The following is a 26,103-nucleotide window of genomic DNA, read 5'->3' on the forward strand; positions in this document are numbered from 1 at the left end:
GACAGACGTGCAGCAGCCACGGGCGCAAATGCGGACAAGCGCGGCTGCTGCTGGGTTTGTTGTTGTTGCTGTTGCGGTTGTTGTAGTGGCTGTCTTACCTGATTTGTATTGTGTATGGTATTGCTCGGTACACTGCCACCGCTACTGCCGCCGCTGCTCTGTTGCTGATAGTGTTGTGCGTGCGGATGTGCGCCGATGATGTCAGGATTGATTTGTTGTTGCAGCGGTGCTGAGTAATCCACTGATGGATTGTAGAGCACAATTTTCTTCGTTTGCATGCTGTTGTTACCATTGTTGCTGTTGTTGCTGATGGTGTTTCTTATGTTCGCCGTTGGAGCGGCAATGCTGGCAATATTTGCTGCTGCTGTTGTTGTTGTGGCTGTTGTTGCTGCCGCCAGCATTTCCGTGGTCTCCAACGGGGCCTCATGTTATGCGATGGACTGGTGGCGCAACACATTGCTCTTGGTGTAGCAGAAGCTTAACGGCTTGACGAAGTGTGTGTCCTGCGTGGCGCAATAAGGACAAGTGACGCAATGCGAATAGTCGCTGTAGAAGTTCAGCCGCTGTTGCGGGTGTAAGAGCAATTTGAAGCAATTATTGCACTGCAAAAATATGGAAGAGAAAATATTTGCGGTTAGTTCCGTCAAGCGGCAAAGGTAATTAGAAAGGATGTTGCCATATTATCGCAATATAAAAATGACTGATTAAACCCACCTTTAGACGCTCAGCACAGCATGGCATAGCGGCAAAAATGTCATACGAATACATGGTGCCCAGGACTAGATTCGAGCCATCCCAAATTTCACCGCAGAATCTGAAAATATAATGTGTTGCAGGGTTTAGCAAATGTTTCACAAATATGGCAAGTATCTACATATGTGCTTTGTGGACTAATACTAAGATTTTTTTTTGAATTTCATTTCAACTTACCTGCAATTAATGACACGATTGGTCGAGGTTCCGTCCAAGCAAGCCATACAAACGCAAGTCAAAAACAATGGTCTGCCTTCATACTTGACCTGGAATGAAATTGGAAAAATAAGAGAAAAAATGGTTGAGATACATACATGCTTAATGCTGTTTTATGAAATATTTGATGATAATTATTTTTTGCAAAACCAAATTTATTGTTGAAGCTATTTAAAAAAAATGTTGCCTACCTTTTGTCGCAATCAGAAAAATACTAGTCTGCTAATGCTGCTACAACAGAAAATATGTGGAAAATCTAAAGTTTTAACAACTGCACATTTTAGTGTGTCTCAAAGGGAGGTTAATGGAGGAAAATGTTTTTCGAAGCTTTAGCTTTAGAAATAGCTTAATTTGTTAGTTTGTGTTAAAATTCGTTGTCATATTTTTGTAGAAATATTATATCACTTTCCGCTTTAACACGGACCATTCCATTAAAACTAGGCGCGCAAACCAAATTGAGAATATTTTTTCCTACATTTGAAACACCTTTTTTGATTCGTGTGAATTTCAACTCCATATGCCAATCACTGTGTTTGATATCTGTTTTTTACGACGTGAAAAGTTTGGTTGGTGTTTTGTGTTTTTCAACGAAATCACGGCCACGGAATTGTCGAAAACCTTGCAGAAGCGTTTTGGGGAATCTAATTTGTAACGAACAGCAGTTTTTGAGTGGCGCAAGGCATTCTCTGAAGGACGTGAGGTCTTCGAAAACTAGCCTCATGCGACTTGCCCATCCACCTCTGTTGATAACATCGACATAGTTAAAGAAGGACAGCTTAATTATCATCGTGTTGGCATGAGAGAAATAGATCAGCGTCTTTAGGTCGACTAACACATTTTGGTTAACTTTTTGGGTACTTTGGTTAACCTTTTGGGTATGTCGCGCGTCATAGTTAAACTCGTACCAAAAGATTTAAGTCTTTTGCAATAACGACGCCGAGTAGAGTTCGCAAAAGAGATGTGTGACAATGACGCAGGTTTCGTGATTACTGCAGACGAGACTTGAGTTATCGTTTTTTTCCACAGTCCGGTTTAATTTTGATCATTTCATATATTGAGTTGAAAGTTGCAATTTTTTAAAAATTAATATTTCCACACCCGGTAGCCACAGCTGGATAAGATTAATGCATGCAACATTGCAAAAATGAAAAGATCTGCAAGTTAAATGGGAGACAGAAAAGTAACAAAAAAAAAGGTATAAAGAATAAGAGCGAGCTTCAAAAAGTGCTTGAAACGGCTAAAACGTAACAAAAGTTTTTGACAGCACGCCGACTGGCCGTGGCAAGGGAGGTAAGTCGGTGCCAAACTGCAAGCGAAACTTTCTACTTATGCTGACATTGCCATGGCACTGGGCGGCGTACGTCCATCCGCTGCTGTCACACATACACGTACATTAACACTGACTTCTACAGCTAGACATATTAATTCAAAATAATGCAAGGCATAAACTTCCTTATGGCCAAATGCTGCAGAGACATTTACGCCCACGACCGACGAGTCGAATGTAAACCCACACACAACTACACGTATGTATGTATGTATATGCAAGAGGTAGCCACGTTAAGCCCATCGTTATTAGTCAACGTTTAGCGGCAGTTTGTGGCATGCAACTTGAAGTGTGGCTGCCTCTGGCGCAACAGGCAGGGAGTTGTAAACCTTTTGCCCAAAAGCACATACATATAAACATATAAATATGAATGTCAGTATGTACATATATGTGAGCACGTGAGCCGAAACTGCATAGAATTTAGGCTTCACTTTATGTGTGGGAGTAAAGAAAGTTGGCTACAAAATATGGACTGACTGATTGCATGCCACTGCTATGGTGGGTCCTGCTGTCTGAGAGTGGAGGGTGAAGAGGCGTGTCGGTTGCATGTGATTTTAAGAACACACATTTTATATGCGTGTGGCTACATGTAGCTGCACGTCCGCCATGCAGCCAAGCAGCCGCCTTGGTTGCCGCTCAACTTTTACCGCGACTCCGGTAACATCCAGCGACAGCGTCATGCGAGCCCGGCTTTGTACTTGGTCTCCAATCATGCCAGCTTTTTATGTAGATTATTAGTGTGGCATTTGTGTAATTACTGCGAATTTAAGGGACAACAAAATTGCAACAGCAGCCCACACACAGACCGAGCGCTGCAAGCGCCTGTCTTTCTTTATGCGTTCAGCGCTCTTTCGTGAGGGATTTAGCGAGCGAAAGGTGTGCCGAAATTTCGTTAAATATTATTTTTATTGCTGTAATAATGTCAACAATTGTTGGATGTTCTACTTAAGAAAAGTGCAAGAAGTTGAGCTGAGTGACGATGGGAACGTAGACAACGATAGAAGGCGTACTTAATGACAGCACAATGGTTACTAACAAATAGAAAGCAGGAAGTGGGTACAATTACTTAAGTGTGCTCAAAGCCATTAACTAGAAGTGATAGATAATTACTAGAACTGAGTATGGTTATACATATATATACAATTGTAGTATGTGGGAAAAGTGGAAATTACAAGAGATTTGGCAAATTATTGTTAGTGGCAAGAATTTGCATACAACATTCTGTAATATTCAACTAAATGTCACAATTCTAGCATATGAACATAATATATCTCTTTTTCTTTCTCTTAGTCTGTCACCAACTCTCTAATAGGAACTTCATAGAAATATTATAGATTCTGCTTAGATTAATTCTGTGTACAACTACCTTCACTTTATGATGTTCTTATCCAAAATACCAGAGCAAATTTTAAAAGCTAACGATAATTCAAAAACACAAGCTTACGAGTGGTACAAAGCCTTCAAAGACGATCGAGATCGATCTGGACGATCTTCGACCTCTTCAAGTGATTAAAATATTAAAAAAGTGAAGGATATGGTGCGTGAAAATCATCAGACATGTGTCAAGGAGATGGCAAACGAGCTCAACATCTCTTGCGCGTCTGTTCGTATGATTTTGACGGATATTTTAGGTATGAAAAGCGTTCTTGCTCGACTTGTTGCGATTAAGCTGAGCTTTTATCCAAAAAGTGTACCGTAAACAGTTCTCCTTAGACATGCTCGATCATGCGAACTCCGATTCCAAATTCATGGAGAGCATTATAGCTGCCGATGAGACATGGGTTTATGAGTATGATACGCAAACATGTCTGCAAACATCGGATTGGAACCCGTTTTCAGTAGATCGAAGACATAAAACAAAATACGCAATAGCAATTAGACTTTACTAGAAGAGAGTATGTGGTTACCTCATAACAGATGTATAACCGGTGGCTATTTTTTCTTTATTTTATTATACCAGTTTAAACGATTTATACCATTTTGTTCGACTGACTATTATCAATTGTTTTCTGTATGTTCTGTATATATTACTTCATGCAGTGATCTTCTAATTTTTGTATGTGATCAAAACACGAATTTTGGTAGACAAAAAAAAACCAACGATGAAAATACTGGGTAAAATTATTTTAAATACCATATTTTGTTAAGTTTTTTTTTGACCGTGGCTCATTGTACGGACAATATCCTTGAATAGAGAATGTTTTTCTAGGTTTCATACACGGCGATTTTTAGCGAGCTTGAAGATCCCGTGAAAATATCTAAATTTTTTCCTAAATAACATTACTGAGTATTTTTCAAATGTTTATAAATATATGTATATAATTGATATATTCAATTTTTTAATTCCCAAGAACGCATTTTTTAAGGGTATCACAGTGGTGGAGCTTCTGAATGCCATTTTAAGCGCTGATTTTTAAATTATTGTAGAAATGTTCTGAAAAAAAGGTAACACTTACCTCAATGCAACCGTTTGAATGTTGTTTCGGACTCAAAAAGAACGAACCATCAACGAGTGGATAGCGATCGAAAACCAGCATTGGTTCCTCGCATAGAATGCAAGCAACTCGACTCATTTGGGACTGAGCCAAAGAGGACAAAATAAACAGACGAGTTTCGTCGTTGCCATGGTTGCCTTCGTCTTCGATCTGCAAGAAAAAAATGTGAAAAAATAACAATTAATATGCAATTTTTCAACAAAAAAAGGAAAAATTAAGATTTGGGAACATTGGGAAAATTTATTATATAAGAAAGATTCTAAAAGACATAAAATATTCTAAAATGTGTTTGCATTATTATAATAGATTTTTGTAGTAAAAATTTTTAGAAAAAAAATATGAGTTGTTATATTTCTTTAAATAATCCCTTCAACTGACCCTTTTCGAACAACCTTCATATAAAAACCAAATAGCGTAAATATGAGAAAGAACGAGGCGCTTTCGCTTAAAATCCAATTTTCCTTAACCACAATGGCATGCGAAGCATTTTCCAAGAGAGGCGAAAAAACAACAAATAAACCAAACAGTAAATGAACTATAAAGGCGAAACGTGCCAAAATAAAGTGCAGCAAGCGTTCGTTGTCAGTTCGAGCATGTAAGTCCGCTGACGCGCTGGTGTAACCGCAGCCACAGATGCAAAAGCTTTTAGCAGTGGCTAGAGATGCCAGCAAAGGATACCTGCGAAATATAATAAGGCACCGTTAAGTTATGCTAAATTGAATTCGCATAAGTAGCCGTGTGAAGGAGCATATTAAGTACGATACAACACGCAAGCTTTTGTGTATTTGTATATGTGCGCTCTTAGCCAAAGCTAGTGGAGCCAATAACAAAGGATTTCCCTAAAGTCTTGAATGAGCTAAAAACAGCAGACAAAATGAATGAACGTGTTGGGAAATCCTTATTTTTTGACTACATACTGTATGTGTATGTCTGTGGGTATGTGTAGATGTGTGCGTGTGTGGCTTTTCTTATTGCCGGTGTTGACATAACATATTCCCAAATTGATAATCAATAAGAATAAGGCTAGCTGGCTGGATGTGTGTGTAAGATTGCGATTTTTGCGGTTAATATAGTAATAGACGAAAGTCTCGACAACAACAGCAACAACTAAGTTGCAAATGTTAAATAAACAGAAAAAATCTCACAAAATTCTTTCAATTCCCTATAGTGGCAAAGAAACATATGCTTAAAGTCATATGAGTATTCGCGCTCGAATCGAAATACCAGCTTTGTATATGTGCGTGTGTGTATTTGTATAACCGCTCTGAAATGCTGATTTGTACATCAAAGCCGTGTAAGGAGTGGCTGGAGTGTGTGTGTGCTGTGGCACAGACTAATGCGTTTATTGACATACGCGCCATATAATTTGGCGAATAATACGAAATACGCTCAGGTGTCCATCAAAGGCGATTACACATAGATTACGGGCGTTCATTGCTTTATTAACCGTTACGTGTGCACGTTAGCGGTCATCACATTGCAGTGCTGCTGACAGTTTTGGATAGAGTATGTAGTGCAATAGGTGCTTCTTCTTGGTGTGATAACTCGAAATTCTAGGACGAAGGTGATATTATTGATTGAAAGTCCAGAATACCAGAGGTAATGCTGATAAAGATTATTTGGATAATCAAATGCGTTGAAATTTTCGAATTCACGTTAATTGAATGAGGTAAATTTTTTTCACTTTGTACAGCGCTAATATTTATGAGAGATTAGAGTGTGCATATTGGAAGTCAAATTAATTCCAAAATTAAATATGATTTATTTTGGGGATTATGACATAAAAAGTATCACATTTTTGTATGTAAATTGTGACAAAAAAGTACCCATAAATTGTAAATAAAACATACAATATTTAATTATTCATCAATATTTATTTTGTTGCCTTCAAAATAATGTCCACCTGATGTAAGCACTAAGGCCAACGATTTTTCCAGTCCTCGAAACACTTTTCATAAGCACCTTTTGGCAATGGCCTTTTCAGCTTCGTTCACAGAGATGTAATTTCAGTTTGGGGAACAAGGAAAAATCACATGGATCCAAATCTGGTGAATACAGTGGTTGATCCATAGTATTCATTGCGTTTTTGGTTTTAAAGTCGGTCAGAATCGTGGCTCGATGCGATGTTTCGTTATTGTCGTGTAAAATCCATTAATTGTTCTTCGACAATTGGGCTGTTTTCGGCGGGTGTTCTTACGGAAATGTCTAAATATGGCCAAATAAAACTCTTTATTGACCGTTTGTCCCTCCGGAATAAATTCATGATGCAACAAACCACGAATATCGATAAAACCAATGAGCAGCACCTTAATTTTAGCGTGGTTTTCTTGCCTTTGGTTCGTTATTTCCCTTCATTCCGATGATTGTTAACTTGTTTGCATGCCAAACTAATAAATTCATGTTTCATAGGCAGTTATAGTTCTCTCCATGAATGTGGGATTGGAGTTCGCACTATCAACCATGCCCAAAGAGACCTGTTTACGGTACTCTTTTGAAAAAAAAAAAATCAGCTTTTTCGAGACAAGTCGTTGCCATCTCTCTAACACTTGCCTGACGAATTTCAAACACCGTTAGCTTCACTTTTTTAATATTTTCATCAGTTGAAGATGTCGAAGGTTGCCCAGAACGTGGCATGTCTAAAAGGCCGTCTTTGAAGGCTGCTCCCACTTCAATAAGACTTGATACATTCATCAATTAGTTTGCTCAAAATTTTTTGGGATTAGGAAATCAATCAGAGAGATGCTTCTTGGATCGACCTAGCCTAACCTAAAACATTTCAGTGCCGTCTAAGAAAAAGTATTTTTATTGTTGTTTGCAATGTTTGCCATTTCATAATGAACAGACTTACTCCGGAACAACGTTTGGTGAAGTGAATGAGTCTAAAGCGAGATGATCCCTATTTTCATAAGAAAATTTTGTTAAGCAATGAAACTCTCTTTTGGCTGAATAGGTACGTTAATAAACAAAATTGTGGCTTTGGGAGTGACAATAATCTATAGTCATTGATGAGACGCCATTACATCCTCAAAAAGTGATTGTTGATTGTGTTCAATGGGGCCCATAGAAGGCTGAGTAATGGCTTTTTCGTTCCTGAATCGGAAGATGTTGTTATGGACCACTTTTGTGCTAATACATGGCATGGCAAAATGTTACTTTTTTAAGCTGAATATTAATTGAAAGATACTCATTATCTCGTTTTCTGAGCTGGCGTGGCTTCCAAGATCATGCGACTTAACACTGCTGTACTATTTTGTGTGAGGTTATGTGAAATCGACGATTGACGCCTTGGAAGAGATTAATCGGCACATTATTGTGGACAGACCGCTTCAATTGCTGTAAAAAGTGGTCGAAAATTGTCTTCTTAGCTTGAATTTATTTGAGCCAGCGGCGGTCGCTTACCTGAAACCATTTGCAAAACACACTGGCGAACCTTTATCCTTATAATAAAGCTAAATGTTTCGCCATAACAATAGATTATATTCGTTTTATTTCTCTAAAAAACGGCTAATCATTTGATTCAATTGGAAAAAGCTCCATCGATTAGGTCTATATAAAGTTTCAGTGTATCACTTGGTTAGGGAAAAGGTTCTGAATAACTACTTTATTTACATAAATGTTTCACTAGTTCGTATATCCCTTAGAACTGACTGTATGAAAGCCCTTAAAGGAAGCATCAATAATCAAAAATGATTCAAGGCATTTTCTGCGCATTTTGGCAAAGCAAAAGTCAAAGCGAAACACGCTTGAATAAGTGCAGTGTCAAATCATCGGAAATGTCAAATAAAAGGCCGCAGGAAATAAAAGCTGTAACGGCAGGAGGCTGTGATTGTTCGTTTGGCGAGTGTGGCGCATGTAAACAGGCAACAAATGAATGTTGACATAAACCCAAAAGCTCTGGAAGGCCGTCTAATTTGCACAACGAAATTAATGGATACAGACTAAACTAAGTAAAGCACTTATTTGTGAAACAATCAAAGCAGGGAAAAGCTACGCAAAAATAACACTCGAACGAAAGTAAAACAATAAATTCGATTAATGAACGTTTGCGCTTGCGAGATGCGAAAAGATAAACTGATTTTGTGCCTACTTGTGGAGATGCTTAGCGCTGCAGTTATTTATTGTGACTATACTTATGACTATAGAGTGCAAGTTGAGCGGGGCGCTTATGGAGTGGTTAATATGTAGCGCAGTGCAAATAAACTAAAACAAGCCGTTATGGACAGAATGAAGGCGTGGCTATTAACATAAGTACGATGACAAAGCATTGTCGAACTGTTGACTGTGTGTGTGTGTTATTATTTGAGTACTTTTATCTTATTTCTATTCTTATTATGAAAGGAAGTTACAATAGATTAAGTGATTTCTATACGCCAAACATAATAGCAACGCAAAGAGATAACCAGCAACAGTAAAACTATGTAATACAAAATAAATATTTGCTGCAAAAAGTGATTTGAGACCGTAGAGCGGAAAGTGAAAAGGATATGTGAACAATTGAAGAACGCTGTCGAGCGCGGCAAGCGAAAAGTAATAACAACAGACAGCTGAGGTCCCGAAAGGCGCGCTAGACAGTGCTTAGATATTCGTATATACTTATATATTTTTTCAACTTTTGGTTCTACATTTTCGCTGCTATTATTGCATTTTTTGCTTCCTGCGGGTTCTCATGCCTCTGTCTCGAGTGCAACTCATATTTTCGCGTGTATTTTTTAGCGTGTTATTGCTTTTTAATAAACTCCACTTCAAATAGCGCTGCTGCTGCGTCGCTATTGTTGCAAAAATAATATAACATAATAAATGAGAACATGAAAGGTTAACTGCAACATAACAACAACATAAAAAATAGGAGGTGCTCCGCTGTCAGAAAGCAGCGGCAGGATAGTAGAGAATATCCTTGCAGAGGGCAAGCAATGAGGAAACACAATTTATGGCAGACACAAATGCCAACAAAGGCGAAATTTTTAATGGATTACGCTAGACAATAAACAAATACAACTACAAACTTACAAAATACATACAAAGATATATGTATGTATATGTGTGTATACAATGGATGTGTGCATATCTGTTTTGAGGCATTAAAAATATATCTAAGCATAACTAAATAGTAGTTAAGCGTAAAAACTTAGAAATAAATTAGATGCGACAATAACAAAAACAACAGGCAACAATTGTGCGAGCACATAAATCTCTATTTCGACAGTTTTTGTTGGCAGCAGCGCGAAAGTGGTACGAATGCTTTTCAAATCCACTGTACGCGTCTAATATATGACTTTGTGTTTCAACAAAGGAACAAGAATTGCGCTGATAGCGAAAAGGGAAATTGAATTGACAACAACAACGAGCAGAAAGCGTGTATTTGTATGCTGATGATGGCGGCAGCAAATTGAAAAGCAATTTAATTTAATGTCTTTATGACTATTGTTTTACTTTTCGGCAATAAGCGGCGATGAAGTGGCTGATACCAGCAGGCAAAGGTTATGAGAGTGGAAAGTGGTAGAGAAGAGTGTAAAGTGGTAGAGAGGAGCGGAAATTGTACGGGAGGGGGGAAAAGTGACTGTCGAGCTGAACAGTTATGGTGTAATGTATCATTACGCGCTGCGTTGGGCGTTTGTGGGAGGGTGTGGTGAGCAAGTTAGAAAATAAGAAGTAAAATTTTACATGGGGTTAGTGGCACGCGGGTAGGTGGAGTGTGATAATATTTATGTGAGTAGGAAGCGCTGAGATTTATTTATTAGCGCTGGTGTGGAATTAACGTTCGAGGCATTACCGAAATGTAAATAAAAACAAATACACTTAAGCGCAAATAATAACATTAAGTGTAGTTAAGTCAATAAGGGAGTTGGAGGCGGTTGGCTTGAGCGTAAAAATGGCGGTAAGCAAGTAGAATGGGTGCGGAAAACTATAAACAGACAACAGTTGAAGCTTTTGTGGTGGAGAAGGATTGATAATGTACTATTTTTAGATAATTAAATATTTGTGTGTGTGGCTTTGAAAGCAATGGCGAGCATTTAACGGTAATTTTTGAAATTCTAAGTATGAAAACAAGGAAACAAGTTAAATTCTGTTGTACTAAAACTATAATATCTCGAAAAATATAAAAGTTTGCATACAATTGACTTTGATTGTTCAGTTTGTATGACAGCTATAAGCTATAGCGGCTCGATCTGAACAATTCGTGTGGATATTGCAGCCATGCCTTGTAGAATCATCGTAGCCAAATTTCGTGAAAATACATATATTGTCAAATAAACAAAATTTTCATGGAAGAACTGGATTTTGATCGTTCAATTTATATGACAGCTATATGCTATAGTGGTCCGATCTGAACAATTTCTTCGGAGATTGTATCGTTGCCCTGTGGAATAATCGTGGTCAAATTTCGTGAAAATATGTTATCAAATAAAAAAGTTTTTCATACAAGAACCTGATTTTGATCGTTCAGTTTATATGGCAGCCATATGCTATAGTAGTCCGATATAGACCATTCCGACAAATTATCCGTTTTTCGAAGAGAAAAGGACGTGTACCAAATTTCAGCTTGATATTTCAAAAACTGAGGCACTAGTTCGAGTATACACAGGCAGATGAATATGACTAAATACACCCTGTTCCAGACATAAATAAACAACTAGAAATAAATAAAAGCACATGAATGTAAAAAAATATATCCTTGAGTCAATGCCTGTAAATATCAACACCTTGGCGTGGGAGTCTAGACAAAAACCAATTCATTTGACGAAATAAAGTGTTGCTGGAAATTTTGACGACTAACATGGTTACATACACTTAAAAAAAATACATAGATCACATACGCGCATATCAAATAGATCTGGGTAATATATTTGCTAAATTTACGAGCAACGATTGATTCGCTTGTTTGCAGGTAAACTAATAAAAGCAAGTATTTGTACCGCTATATGTACATATATACGAACACCCATTACCGCGCTCGACAAGGATGCAGTGATCTACACACGGTTTACACACTTTGCATTGAAAATGGAAAACTTTCCGAAAGCAAGAGTGCTAAATGCCGGGTTTGAGTGAAATTATCAAATCATCACGTACCAAACACGAAACAACTTTACTATAATGAAATCATATAAATTTCCCTGTACTACGAAAGCAATAGCAACAAAAAATATACATATATGTATAAAATACAATACAACAAAAAAGTTATAGCAACACAACGAAAAAATATATACAATAAGAACGCGCTGAAAACTTATCGAAAACATGAAATGAAGAAAGAGCTCTGTGGCAGGCAAGTGAAGAGTTGAACTCTCAGGTAACAAGCAGAAGGGTGTGTAAATTCGAAGTTTCCACACTCGTGGAGCAGCTGAGAAAGTTGAACAATTTCGCCGCCAGCAAATCAAAAAAATATTGTTAAATAAGCTGAAGTCATTTATTTTTTTGTTGCATTAAAAAAAAAACAACAAAACTTTTTTTTTAAACTTCGCCAATAAAGTTCCGTTCGCCTTGCAATATTCGATTTTTCTGCAACTTTGCAACTTCCACCACAGTCAACCAACCAAGTAGAAAGCGAATAGTTTTTGGTGGAAAAATAGTTTGGAGTTGTGCGGCGGCGGCGGTCGTCGGCAGACTCAAGGACAACCCAATTTAAAAGTTGAATTGGATTTCTTAGGAGTATAACGGAAAAACTAAAAGGAAAATTAAAAAAATTCGGTTGAAGCATTTTGGAGCATAAAAGTTAAAATGGCTTAATTCCTGTTAGTGGTAATATTTTTCCGACCGGCTGATGGCATTTCAAGTGCAAGCCCTTGACACAAGTTTTGGCTAAAAAAAATGAAAGCTTTTAATTGCGGCGGAGGCGCGACTGGATTTAATCCTATTATTTTCACCCTACTGTTCAAGCCGCCAAAATGTTGCAAATGAGAGGAAAGTAAAAAAAGTTTAAGTTTTTTTGAATATTTTGTCCTTTGAAAATATTATTCAGACAATTTTGTAAGAATTTTAAGTATATAGTGCTTAAGTAACGGGCTATTTAATAGTTGTCTTCGATTAGTTATTTCTCAACGCTGGTCTCTCGCCAACGCCACAGTACTACCAAGTTTTATCTTACGGATTTTAGAACAGTTTTGTTATTGTGAAGTGCTCAAATGACAAATTACTGTCAAAGATGAAAATAAAAATATTTTTTTGTACCGATTTTAAAAACTTAAGATTTGAAATAAAATATAGAAAATATTAAAAAAAAATGTTATTTTGCTTAAGCTGCAGAATTAGACAAGCTTGGCGCTATGTGAAGTTAAGAGAGCAAAAATTAATTATTAATTTTAGACATGAATTTCAAATAACTAAGAAATATATAAAAAAAAAAACAGGAATTAACAGTTTAAAAGTGGGCGGTCTCAAGAACTTTGCACGTGACCACACCCAAGATTTCAAGCCTCTTAGCAATATGAAACAAAAAAATATATGGTATATATTATTCAGGTCTGGTTATACGGGAAAAAAGTTCACAAAATGGCGACTGCCCGGAAAAAAAAATGTTTACCACTTTTTTGATCGTTTCGAATTTTTTAGAAATTATGGAAATTTAAATTTGTGGATATGGAGAGTTCCAGACATGAATAAGTCTAAAAATTTCTGTTAAATAAGTACAGTAGAACTTGAGAACTTGTTGGTATAGTTTTGAAAAAGACAGTTCCGAGAAATAGGCGTTGTTTTAAGTTTCAGTACCGGCCGAACCAGTTTGTATACCGGATAAATATCCGTTAAAATACCTCTACATATCTCCGAAAATAACTAGAATGTGGAAAATTCTCTTATAGACATATTATAGAAAAGCTTTGAAAATATTAGAAAAAAATAAATAAGTATATAGTATATTTTTTATTATTTCTAGACCGCTTAAAGCTGGCCTGGTGCATCAATTTCCATATGCAGGAACATAAGTATAGACACACGTGACTCAACGCAGCCACCTGGGCGTAATTATAATTGAAATTTGAGAGCCACATATAAACCGTTATACAAAATAGTGGGACGTCATGTGGCGAAACTGATCGAAAATAATTTTTTCCATTAAAAATTAAAGCAGAGTTTAAGTTAGGCACAAAATACCGTAAGGAAAGCAGTAATTCCTCAAAGCTGAAATTTATTGCAGGCGTCAATTTGGCCAAATGTAAAAACAAAAGGCGCACTAAACGCGAAAAAGGCCAAAAAAGAAAACGAATCGAATGAGCGAGCCACACAGAAAATTGTCACATTCTTATGGAAGACACACAACGGCGCAGAGCCGCAGACAATGTCGTCGTCGTCGTCAATGCGAGCACCGAAGGCATTGATAGACACGCACGCGGGCGCTCACATACACACGCGCACACACACTTCCAGACGTAGGTGCACATGGACATTTTGGATGAGTGGGCGGTTTTGAGTGATTTAATACCAGCACTAGACACGCACACCAACACCAACAGCAACAGCAACAAGAATCCGTGATGCACACACACTTGCAACTAGGAAATAATGATGGCAACGATATAATGGCGAAGGCGCTGCCGACGACGCCTGAGTTAAGTGAAAATTGCGCGCGCCCAAGAAGAAATGTGGCGGGTAGAAGAGTGCTGCTGGCAGCAACATGCAAATTGCTGCATGTAGCCAAGGCATGAATATAAAATTTGAGATTTTTATTGCCACCTTTCATGGGCGTATTCAAATTGCAGTCAAAACAAGGAGACAGTTGACTGGTTCAATGCGTAGGTGTCTCTCGGTCGAACTGGCAACGAAACGGGACGCAGGCGAGCAGCGGTGGCACAGCAGCAGGCGGATAAGACACAAATAGCTAGGCAATCAAGCAGAGAGACGGCAGTGAGGCAACAACATGGCGCGCAAACGTGCAAAGGCGCCAGGCAAAATGCACACACGCACACACTCGGATGCATATTGCAGGCAGCCAAATGCTCATAATCACGCAGCAACACTGTGGAGACACGCCAGCAACGGCGCACTCCCACATGCTAATGCAACAGCTTTGCTGCCGCGATGTGGCACGCTTTTGTTGCACACTCAGTTGTCTGCCGGAAAGGATTTATGGTGAAATTTTAATGCAGCAAAAAATGCTAATCAGCTGCCAGCAGCAACAATACGGCAAAACACACACACACATAGATATGAACATACGTACACTCATTGACATAAGTGCATACATACTTATACATACATACATATACATATATATATATAGCGTAGTACATATTGGCGCACACTGCGCTCGTTGCATGATTAATTTGCTGCAACTTGCAATAAAAGTGCAAAATATGGCCAACTGTATTTCAATTAATGCTGGCGTCCATTCGTGTGTGAGTGTGTGTGTGTGTGGAAAGTCGGTGGGCGCCAGCGAGGGTTGGCGAAAATTCATTATAAATTTTGCATTTCATTGATGGAGTGTGATAGTCGCTCAAAACTCCGTTGCTATGATTTGGCAATTCTACTGGCGTCTCCACACAAGTACATATATTATATATGTACATACATATACGTATATATACGTATATATACATATATATATGTATGTATATAATTATTCAATGTGTATCTATTAATATACATAGCTACAGGCTAACTTTAATGGCTGCGGGCTGTGATTTACTTGCGGCGTAGGCGATTAAAGGCGCAACTGTCTTGACTATTGCTGGCATTAATTTGGTGAAAGCGCTCACTCTTAGCCAAAGAGGGCTTCTATTGATAAGTTTTTAATGGTCGGCGAAGTTTTTAATTTTAAGTAATAAATTTAGTTTCATATGTATGAATAGTTAGTAAATTACAAAAAAGTGTTATAATTTTAGAAATAATTACACTAATCAACATATCTGAAGGAAAAATTTGCGACTGATGCGCTAAGCGGTCTGTGGCGTATTTAAGGTATCCTGATTACAAGTTTGAGTTCAAAAATTTTCCACCACGTAAAGGTATTTTTGTCATTTTACATCACAGCACAAATCTCCTAGTTTTCCTTATTTTTTTTAAGTATATGACAGTGCCTTTTATAGTGAAAAGAAAATGTTGAATCCCCCCTTTGTAGTGGGCGTGGCAATTGATGATTGATGTTCGTTTTCTAAGTGGTCAAAATAATAAGTACATTGTTCATTATTTCAAGATTTTCAGCAAATCGGACGATTTATTTTAATGGTTTGCTCTCTCGATTGTATAGCTCCATGTTTAAAATGCATTTAAAACTAAAAAATTGTATAGATGGGTAGAAAAAAGCATTTTAGTGCGGAGGAAAAGGAAATCGTTTTAAACCTCAGAGAAGAGAGCCAAAGTCTTACGAATACCGCTAAAACATTAGGCCGTTCATTGTATTTCGTGCAGAATGCCATAAGGATGAAAAAGAATGTTGAAACTCGCGGTCGACCAAAAAAGACTTCAACAACAACGGACAATCGTATCGTCACTCTTGGTAAAAAGGACACATAGTATATACATATCTGCAAGAATAATATCAACCGATATTGGTAGCATAATATCTTCCCGAATGGCCCGACGAAGGCTACATCAAGCTAATTTACCTGGCAGAAGAGAAAAGAATGCCATTATTGCAAAAAAAAATTAAAGATAAGATTACAATTCGCGAAAAATTATGCAAATTAGTCCGGCCCAAGTGGTGAGAGAAAGTGGGCGCAATATCTTGTGGAGCGACGAAACAAAAATAAATTTGTTCGGAAATGATGTTCGACGGAATGTTCATCGTCCGAAAGGCAAAGAATTGCATTCACAGTCTACAAAAAAGACCGTTAAACGCGGTGGCGGCAACATAATGGTCTAGGGCTGCTTTTCGTGGTATGGTGTAAGGCCAATACATCGTATTTCAGGCAGTATGAATAGGTTCCAATATAAAGATACTGCCTTATGCTGAGGAAAGTATGCCACTAATATGGAAATTTCAGCTGGCTAATGATCCTAAGCATACTTCGAGGTTGGTAAAACATTGAATCCAGGACAATGGTGTGAGTTCTCTTAAATAGCCATGTCAATTTCCCGACTTGAATCCAATTGAAAACTTTGGGGGGAACTAAAGCAACGGATTGGGAAGCAATCGTTCTAAAATAAGGACCAGTTAGGGAATTTTGTTGAAAAAACTGATATGAGATTCCAATTGATACGTGCCGCCAAAACGAATCTCAAAAGGAATTGAAAATAATGGCGGTTATACTGGATACTGATGAAAGAAGTAAATAAAAATCAAATAGATCAAATCTCGCCAAAACATGTGAAATCGTAATCCGCCTCACCCCACAATAAAAACGAGAAAAACTCTAACACTAACTCTCGAAATTCCAGTACGAACTATACAAATAACAAAAGCTTTAGAAATTAAATGAATAGCTGCAGTATATTGCAAATATTTTAGAACTACACTCTGCTTGGGGAAAATATGTTTTAAGCAGAGCCATCCAACTAGAGGTTCAGGAAATGAGCTACATATTTCAATGGGGTCGGAACTCAGAGAAATGTGTTTTAGCTACGTTGGCTTAATGGAACACGACAGTCGGTTCTAGGTCAGCGAAAATTAACCATGTTCAGTCAACGTCTATCCTCTTGGCGATTTAGTTCCCTTTGGCTCAATGGCTAACAGGTTAGTCGAAACAGTTCATTTGGCAAGCATAATTGCTAAAATATATATAATTTAAAAAAAATTGTATAAGAAAGTGTGTGCTTGCTTTTGGTGGTTTATGTTAGTCCTCTTTCGAATAGAAGTTGTATATTAAACTTTTATCACAAACTTTAAAATTGTATAATCTTTTATGGCAACAAAACTAACTTTTAAATAAGCTTCCTGCCTTAAAATACGTTAAGGTGCTAGCCCGCCTACTTAAGCGCTACAAAATACTCAAGTACTTAGATGATAAAACGGCAGACACGAACAGGTGGATTAATTTGCCAAAGCGACACTTGATTTTCAAACTAAAAAGACAAAAGGAAAAACACAGCAACGCAGACAAATTGCAGCAAGGATGCGATAATGTCGCCAAACCGATGCACATTGGACAATAACAATGGCTGGCCATTAGAGAGTGACACAAGCAACAAATAAGCAATTGTTGCTGGCATTACAACAAGCAGCAATTGTTTCTCTCCAGCCATTTTCCAGCTGAAGGCAATGAAAAATGAAGCAGCAGCTGGCAAGTGGCTACAACACTACACAAAAGCTTTGCCAATGCAATAACAACAACTATTAGTAACAATAAATGTGAGGTAACGGGTAGTGGTGAGCGAAATGACGACGAACAAGGCCGAGTGTCATGCTGGCAATGCTAAAGAAACAGAAGGAGAGAAAAAGTGGTCGTAGCCAGCTAGCCAAGACAACTTCAATGAATGAAAATGACAGTGGTAATGACATACAATAATGAAATGGAATTGCAACAACACAATATAACGGTGCACTGCACGAATTGCTTTAAAACAGGACGCAGGAGTTGGCGTGGATAATCCTGAAAAATTTGAGTAAATGACAAAAAAAGAGAGTGAGTAGTCAATTTGGCATGTTTTCTGCTTTCAACTCTCTCCTCTCCCACCGATTTTTGTAGCGTGTAAAGAGCTTAAGCTTCAACTCAAGCTTTGTTTGTGCTGCTTTTGTTGTGTTCTACAAGAAATGCAATGGAGTAATAATATTTTAAGGATAACACAAAGTAGTGACGGAAATAATGCAATATAAGAGAATGATTGGCGCAAGCGAAGAAGGGGGTGCACCAGGTGGAGTGGAGAAGTAAAGAGCGTGCAGTGTGAGTGAAGTGAGTGCGCCAAACAATGTTGAGCAAGCAAACATTTCAATAAATCCAGCGAGTGCAACAACATAATAGAATGCAATGGCTTCTCGAGGGCAGTAGCAGCGGTATGAGTGTCACTGTGGTTGCAGCTCGTGTCGCTAACGCAGAGCGCGACGTGCGATTGCGACGCTGTTTTGCCACTTCAAAAGCGTGTACTGGCTTAGGAGACAACGCGACAGATGCAAACGCGTGGTAAACAAGGCAACATGAGCACGCTAAAGGACAGCCAAATTGCATGTTGTTGTGATTATGTTGAAGTACCGAAGGCAGAGCAGCATACTTTCAGGCGGCTATGCAATATTCCGCCACCACTTATGTGCGGTGCTTATGTGCTTGGTTGTACAAGCATGCCGCGTGTTGCTGGCGGTGGCTTAAGCAGCTGCAGTTACCGTTATGGTTGCCATTGCTGTTGATGTTTGTTGTTCGTGTTGGTGTTAGTGCCACCGCCATAGCCGCCGCCGCACAAATTTCTTGTCATTTACACTTAATTTAAATGCGAGACACAATTGCGAAATAAAGATTGTAGATCTCTTGCGTGAGGCAAACCGAATAAAGTGAACACAAGTGCCGAGCAAAGTATGATAGCATGGATTAAGAGTAGCGATGTGCTGTGCTTTTTATATCTGATATTCCTGTTGGTTTGGTCCTGCTTATTTACATTGGTTTCTTAAGTTTTTCCTTTGAACATTTAAAAGTCTAAAAACTTCTTTGGAAGTACTTAGTGCAGGATACTAACAATGCAACGGTTTATAAGTGGATTTGCAGCGTGGAAACGTAAGCGCCAATAAATGCATGAAAGCTTTGAAAATCTCTAAATGGAAAGTTGGGTGTGTAAGGTGCAATCTAAGCGAAGTTCCTCAATCTAATATCAAAAACACAACAATTATCAAAGAAGAAATAAAAATATGTATATGAATAAAAACACAAAGAAAAATTATAAACACTTTCAATAAATATTTGTTATACAAAGCTTTCTAAATAATATCGAATCACTTAGAACGAAAGTAAAGTTGAAATACTGTAATAAGTAACAATAGAAAGCTTTAAAGCTCCATAGCTATCACTTAAAATCTCGTATTTATAACAAAACATTTAAAACAAAACAAAATTGAGAAAGTAAAAAAAATATATACATTTTTAACTAAAAAGCTCTTGAAGCTCCTAAGCTTTCACAGAAATTAAATTTTTTTGTATTGCAAAACAAAGTTTATATTGATTAAGTAATAAGATAAATCTCAAACTACAAAACCGGCTTATAAAGCTCTAAAGCTTTCACAGAATTTATTTATTTTTATATTAAAACAAAGTTTCCATTGATTAAGCAATAAGTTAAAGCTCAAATAAAAAACTGGCTTAAAAAGCTCTTAAAGCTGGAAAGCTTTCACAGATATAACATTTTTTGTATTGTAAATAAAAATAAAGTTATTACTTATTTTTGACATTTAAAAACCAAAGCTTACATTGACTAAGTAATTAGTTAAATTTCAAACAACATAACTGGCTTAAAAAGCTCTTAAAGCTTCCAAGTCTTCACAGAAATTAAATTTTTTGTATTGTAAATAAATATAGGGTCATAATATACTTTTTTTGAACATTTTAACGAAATAAAGTTTGCATTGAAGTAACATATTAAATTACAAACGAAAACCCAAAATTTTTTTTTTATAGTAGTGTAAATAAAAAAAATTATAACTAACTTTATTTTTTTAAATTCAAACACAAAGAACTGCCTTAAAAAGCTCCATAGCTTTGACTGAAATTTTATTTTGTGAAATTCTGCACACTTTTATCCTTTTCAAACCATTCGTCCACATACACACAAACATATTTCTCACACTTAAAGCGCAATGTATCCGAGCGAATCGCTTGAAATGCATTTAAATTGCATACTTAAGCTTTCTACAGCTTTCTTCAACAGCAGCGAAGGCAACTCCAATGAGTACTGGCAGTAAAAGCATGAAAGCAATGCAGCACATTGATAGCCACAGGATGTCATCAAGTATTCGATTTAAAATGTATTATTATTACATGAATATATACTGTTATTGCGTATATGTATGGGTTTGGCTGGGTATTCTCACCAGACGAATGGCATTTATGCGTATTTAATTTGGCCAAATGCATTTCACTTGCAAATGTGTGAGAATTTTCGGAGAATATTGCAGGGGTGCAAATTCAATTTGTAAACGCTTTCAAAATTCACTATTTTCATTTTCGCAACGTAATTGTTGCAATACATTTTTATGGCGTGTTGAAAGAGGAATGTTCGTATGGTAACAAATTTTAGAGGGTAATTTAAGAGAAAGGCATGTGTAACGACGTCTGCCAGGGAAATTATAAAAAACTTACAATGTTAAAATTAATAAAATAATAAACAGTTAAAAAAACTTAATATGAGAAAACAAAGTTAAAATAAAGTAAAAAAATAACAACAAAAACTACAATAAAATTAAAGAAAACAATTAAAAAGAAATTATAGCAATTTAATAAATTGGAATGCATAATAGTGTCTAACAGAAACAATATAACCAAATTTTAAAAAAATTCAAATTAAGAACAAACCCGTAAAAACACATTACAATTAGAAAAAAATAATTATAGTTAGAAATAGGTATAAAATTTAACAAAAAAAATAAAATAATTTAATAACATTAGTACTAAAAATTTAGAAAAGAAATTATTACACAAAAAAACAGAAAAACAAACCTTAATCAAAAATTCAATAAAATTAAAAAAAAGTTAAATTAAGTAAAGTAAAAATTGAGCAATTTAATTAAAATAATATTAATGCTAATAATTAAAATAATAATAATACCAATAATTAAAAAAAAGATTAATTATAGAAAATTAAAATTAAAAAAAGTATAAAAAAGAGTAATATTTATTCAATTATTCATAAAAAATTAATACTAAAAAAATATCACACAAAAAATTAAATATAGAAAACTAAAATAAAAAAAATTATAAAAAAGGTTTAAAATTAAAAACAATTATTAACAAATCAATACTAATAGCTAAAATAATAATTTTATAACAAAAACAAAATTAGTCATTAAAAATTTAAGTTAAAAAAAAATTATATAAAAAAAAATTTAAAATAATTATATAAAAAAATTAAACTAAGAAAAAAATATATAAAAATTCTAAACTAAAAAACAATTATAATAAATGAATACTTAGGATTAACAAAATAATTAAATATAGAACATTAGATTAAAAAAATTAAATTATAAAAAAGTGTAAAATTAAAAACAATTATTGACAAATTAATACCAATAATTAAAAAAAAATATTTTATCACAAAAAAAAAATATTAAAAAATTAGAGCAATTTAATAAGAATTAAAAAAAAATTATATATAACACTAAAAATTTAATTAGATTAGATTAAATATTAAAGAAAATATATTTAATAGAAATATAAAAATTGTATTACAAATAAATTAATAAATTTTAAATTAATTAAATTAATTAAACTCATTAATTTCAACTAATTTTTGACACGTACTGCCTGCAATTACCAAAAGCAATAAACATTCATGCTGTTTGCAAACATTTGCACTGAAAATTAAAACTATATAATGAACCCAAACATCGAAAAGTTGCAATGTCTATATTTGCGCGCTATTTGCAATAGTGTGGGTAATGAAAATTTGTCGAAACAGCCAAAACAAATTTGAAAATGCAAAGTGCACTTAGGGACCTCTTTGGCCGGTCAAACAGCCACCACCGCACCCAGCCGCCCATTTTTGGCAAGCGTTATGTGAGCTTGGATAAACAAAATTTTCCACTTTTTAATGACGCCAAAAAAGAAATCGAAAATATACACAAACAACAACAAAAGGATTGCGAGAATATGCACGAACAACAACAATCTCTTGCAAAAATGTAGTCAATATAAAAAACGAAAAAAAACAGATATTTATATTTGCGAGTTCACAATTTTTTCACAATATAAATAGCATATATTGTATGTTTTTCTACATCAACAGCCAACTAAATTGCAAAGTGCATTTTAGGGACAAAAGCGACGCAAACCGTCGCACACACGCACTCGAACAACAATATGTTGGCGTTGTTGGCGTGTAGTAGACGCTGGATAGACGACTGGCTGATGACAGGGTCCGCTGAAGTGTGCTCCTTTTTGCTGATTTTAATGCTTATTTTGAATTCCACTTTTTTTTTTAGCATTTTCCCTCTAAAATCAACAGACTTAGACACGAGCCATCAGCATTGCGAATTTTAGAAATTTATATGCAAAGGCGTTTGTGCTGCCCGCCCGAGTGTTTGATATAAGGCCAGACAGGATGTGAGCAAAGCAGAAAAAAAAAACTAAAATAAAAAATAAAATATAAAAAAAATAAAAAATAAAATAAAAATAGAAAATAAAATAAAATAAAAATAGAAAAAAAGTCGCAAAACTGCAGAGTTTAAAATAATAATGTGTCTGTTAGTAGCCGGCTAGTATAGGTAAACACATACATAAGCGCGTATGAGCCGGCATGGCGTATGGGGAAAATTGGTTGCCGTTTTTAATGGTTCGTTGATACGCAAATGTTTGGAAAGCAATCAAGTAAAGCAGTTTATTGAACTCGTCAGCATTTTGCATGTCCTTTTACGAATCGTTGACACAAGTTGCCTTCGAGTATGTATTGTGCACACATTTGTGGTGTAAGGTGTGCGGCTGATGGGCAAGATCCGAAAAAGGTCACGTGGTGATTATTGTGTGGTGAGTTTAGTGTAAATATAAGTAATAAATTTGAAAATTTAATCGATATATGTATGTACATATATTAAAAAATTTGTTAAAAATATAGATAATGCTAATTTTAGCCAATTGTGTTAGCTTAATAGAGCTTTCATAGACCGGAGAAAAATTAGAAAAGCTTTTGATTAAAATAATGTTACATGATATTTTATCACTACCACAAGATTTTTGTAGTCATTATCGATTCGCCATTTCGCTGTTTGCTATCTCTGGCCTTGCTCTCTTGCAAAAAAAATGTGCATGTGAAAGCAATAACCAGCAAGTATGCGAGCTGAATTTGATACAAGAGCACATGTGGCTAACTCATTAAAAGCGTATAACTGTTTCTTTATTCAATGATATGCTAGTTTTTTTGCACATTTTTGACAGTTTTACTACTGTGATTGACTTGAATGACATATTACTGTCAAAAATGAAAATACAAAGATTTTTTTAATTGAATTCAAAAACCTTAAACTCGTAAGTACTAACTAAAGCATGAACTTAGGTCGAAGGAATGTGGTTACAAAAATTTCTTTTGACCCAGAAGGAAAATATTTTTTAACAAAAAAGAAGTTCAACTGATTTGAAGCTGTATTAGATGGCGTGTTGGCACAATATTCCTCCGTAAATACTTAAGTGGTGACATGGCTTAACCTGTTTAAAAAATCGATTGCTTTTTTATGCTCTTATTAAATTCTACAACACCTCTAGAATATTGTCATAAATTTTCAAGTCGATCCGAGTAATAGTTTTGGAGATATAACCTTGAGAACTTGTGCGCTTGAGGCTAGCTGGGCTAAGTGCGCCGTCTTTAAACGCGTTTTTCACGAAACTGTGTTTTTGAAGTCGGTTCGCAAAATTTCTAGAGAAGAACTTGAATGATCTCCATGAAATTTTACAGGTCATTGAGATACAGTTCTTAAAGACTTGGTGGAAGGATATTTTTTCGTTTACAACTATTTGAAAAAAAACGGGAAAATTTAATTTTTGTTTTTTTTTTTTGTAAAAGTCTGTGTCAAAAATCCATTTTTCAGTTTTTTGCGCTGGCGCATTTTTTTCCGAGGGGTCAGCAGAAATGGCGTCACACAGTGGCCGTGTGTAAAATATTTATTTCCAAAAATTTCAGAATTTCTTTGTTAATAGTGTATGTTTGCAGCAAAAAAAAATTCTAATAAAATTTGTATTTGATTTTTTATATGAGAAAAAATTATTGAAAAAAGGCTGTTTTTTGCGCGAGCAAACCCATGCAACCCCTTAACTTTACCATATTGCCACAAATATTACTTAAATTTAGCTCAACTATATTATTCAAGCTTTAATTCCCACCAATAACAACATTTTATTACATGCAACTTTTTTTTTAATTTCTAATTGTTATATCCGCTGCACTTCCACTCAATTAAAACGAAATATTTTGCCAGTGCATTTAAAAATCATTTGCAATGAAGGCGACGGCGACGGCGACGGCGACTTGTGGCATAGTAAAAGTTAATCACTGTTTAAAAATGCAGCACACATACTTGACGCCTTTAACAGCTTCTGCAGCAGGCAACTAACAGCGACAAAAGGAGAAGGAGAGCGAAGGAGACAGAGACATATGTAGACACTAAATAAATACATATGTAGATATACTCATATCATCTTCAATGGCAAGCATCTAAATGCAATTGATGTGCGTTTTGCCATTTGTGAATTGCATTGGATTTGCTCCTTACGATGGCACACTACATTACTCTGATTTGAACCTAATCCCCGGGACATTTGCACTACCAGTGCACAACCGACTGGAAGACATTTCAGCTCAGCAATATTGCTTACTACATGCAGCCAGATGAATGCAGGCAGCATATAGCCACTGAGCAAGTGAGGAATCAGAGAATGGGAAATGGGTGGTGGGGAAAAAGCGAGAGCAGACATTTGATAGAGTTGTGCAAGTAGACATATGGCGGAAGGACGCAGGAGCATAAAGTAAGTACACATAGCAATGCATATGCACAAACATATTTATATGTAAGTGTAAGTGTAATTTCAGCAGATTTTTTCTTAACATATTTTTCTGCGTAGCCTTCGTGTGACACACTGGTAATGGAAATGGAAATGACGATTACTATTGCTATGACAAGCAAACAAAGTAATTGTATGGTATTTTGTGTAATTTCTTCCACTTAAGTTAATCCCCATTTGCAGTAACCAACAAGACAGATAGACTACAACTTTGATGTAACAGCGGTTTGTGGGAATTAGTTTATCGCGTGCAGTGTTTTCTACTTTTTAATGATTTGTTTGTTTCGCAGATGCAATTTTAATGTTAGGTAGTTAAATTAAAATTAAAAAATTTGAGACTGTTAGATCAATAATAAGATTTCTTTTTTGAAAAAAAAAAAAACAAAGATTTAAAAAAGAGTTTAGAAAAAGTACGCGGAAATTGTGAATAAAACGCAAATTATTTAATTATTCATCAATATTTATTTAAACAAAGTAATCCCAACGATTTTCCAGTCCTCGAAGCACCTTTCATAAGCTCCTTTTGGGAATAGAATTTCGTTTTATCTCTTCGATCGACTGAAACGGATTACACAGAGCGGAAATTTCAGTTTGGGGAACAAGAAAAATCGCACGGAGCCAAATCTGGTGAATGCGTTATAGGCTTCGGTCTTAATCGTGCTCTTTTGAAAACAACTTAAAATTTCAAATATTGCTTTCGAGGCTATGTTCGAAAAATTTGCAGCCAACACAACATATTTTAAGACCAATGCAGGTT

At 35.8% G+C, this 26,103-nt stretch overlaps 1 protein-coding gene across 1 annotated transcript in view; it reads right to left on the reverse strand.

The window, feature by feature from the left end:
* Positions 1 to 422: 422 nt before the first annotated feature.
* LOC120782301 (headcase protein) overlaps positions 423 to 26,103 on the reverse strand; it is a 233,538-nt gene continuing 207,857 nt past the window's right edge. Inside the window, exons 3-6 of the mRNA XM_040114511.1 lie at positions 4,753 to 4,941; positions 931 to 1,019; positions 715 to 814; positions 423 to 602 (exon numbers count right to left, since the gene is read on the reverse strand). Coding sequence (XP_039970445.1) covers positions 429 to 602; positions 715 to 814; positions 931 to 1,019; positions 4,753 to 4,941 — 552 coding nt within the window. The 3' untranslated portion in view covers positions 423 to 428. The remainder of the gene's footprint in view (positions 603 to 714; positions 815 to 930; positions 1,020 to 4,752; positions 4,942 to 26,103) is intronic.

This window comes from Bactrocera tryoni, chromosome 1 (assembly GCF_016617805.1).
Source record: "Bactrocera tryoni isolate S06 chromosome 1, CSIRO_BtryS06_freeze2, whole genome shotgun sequence".
Lineage (NCBI taxonomy): Eukaryota > Metazoa > Arthropoda > Insecta > Diptera > Tephritidae > Bactrocera > Bactrocera tryoni.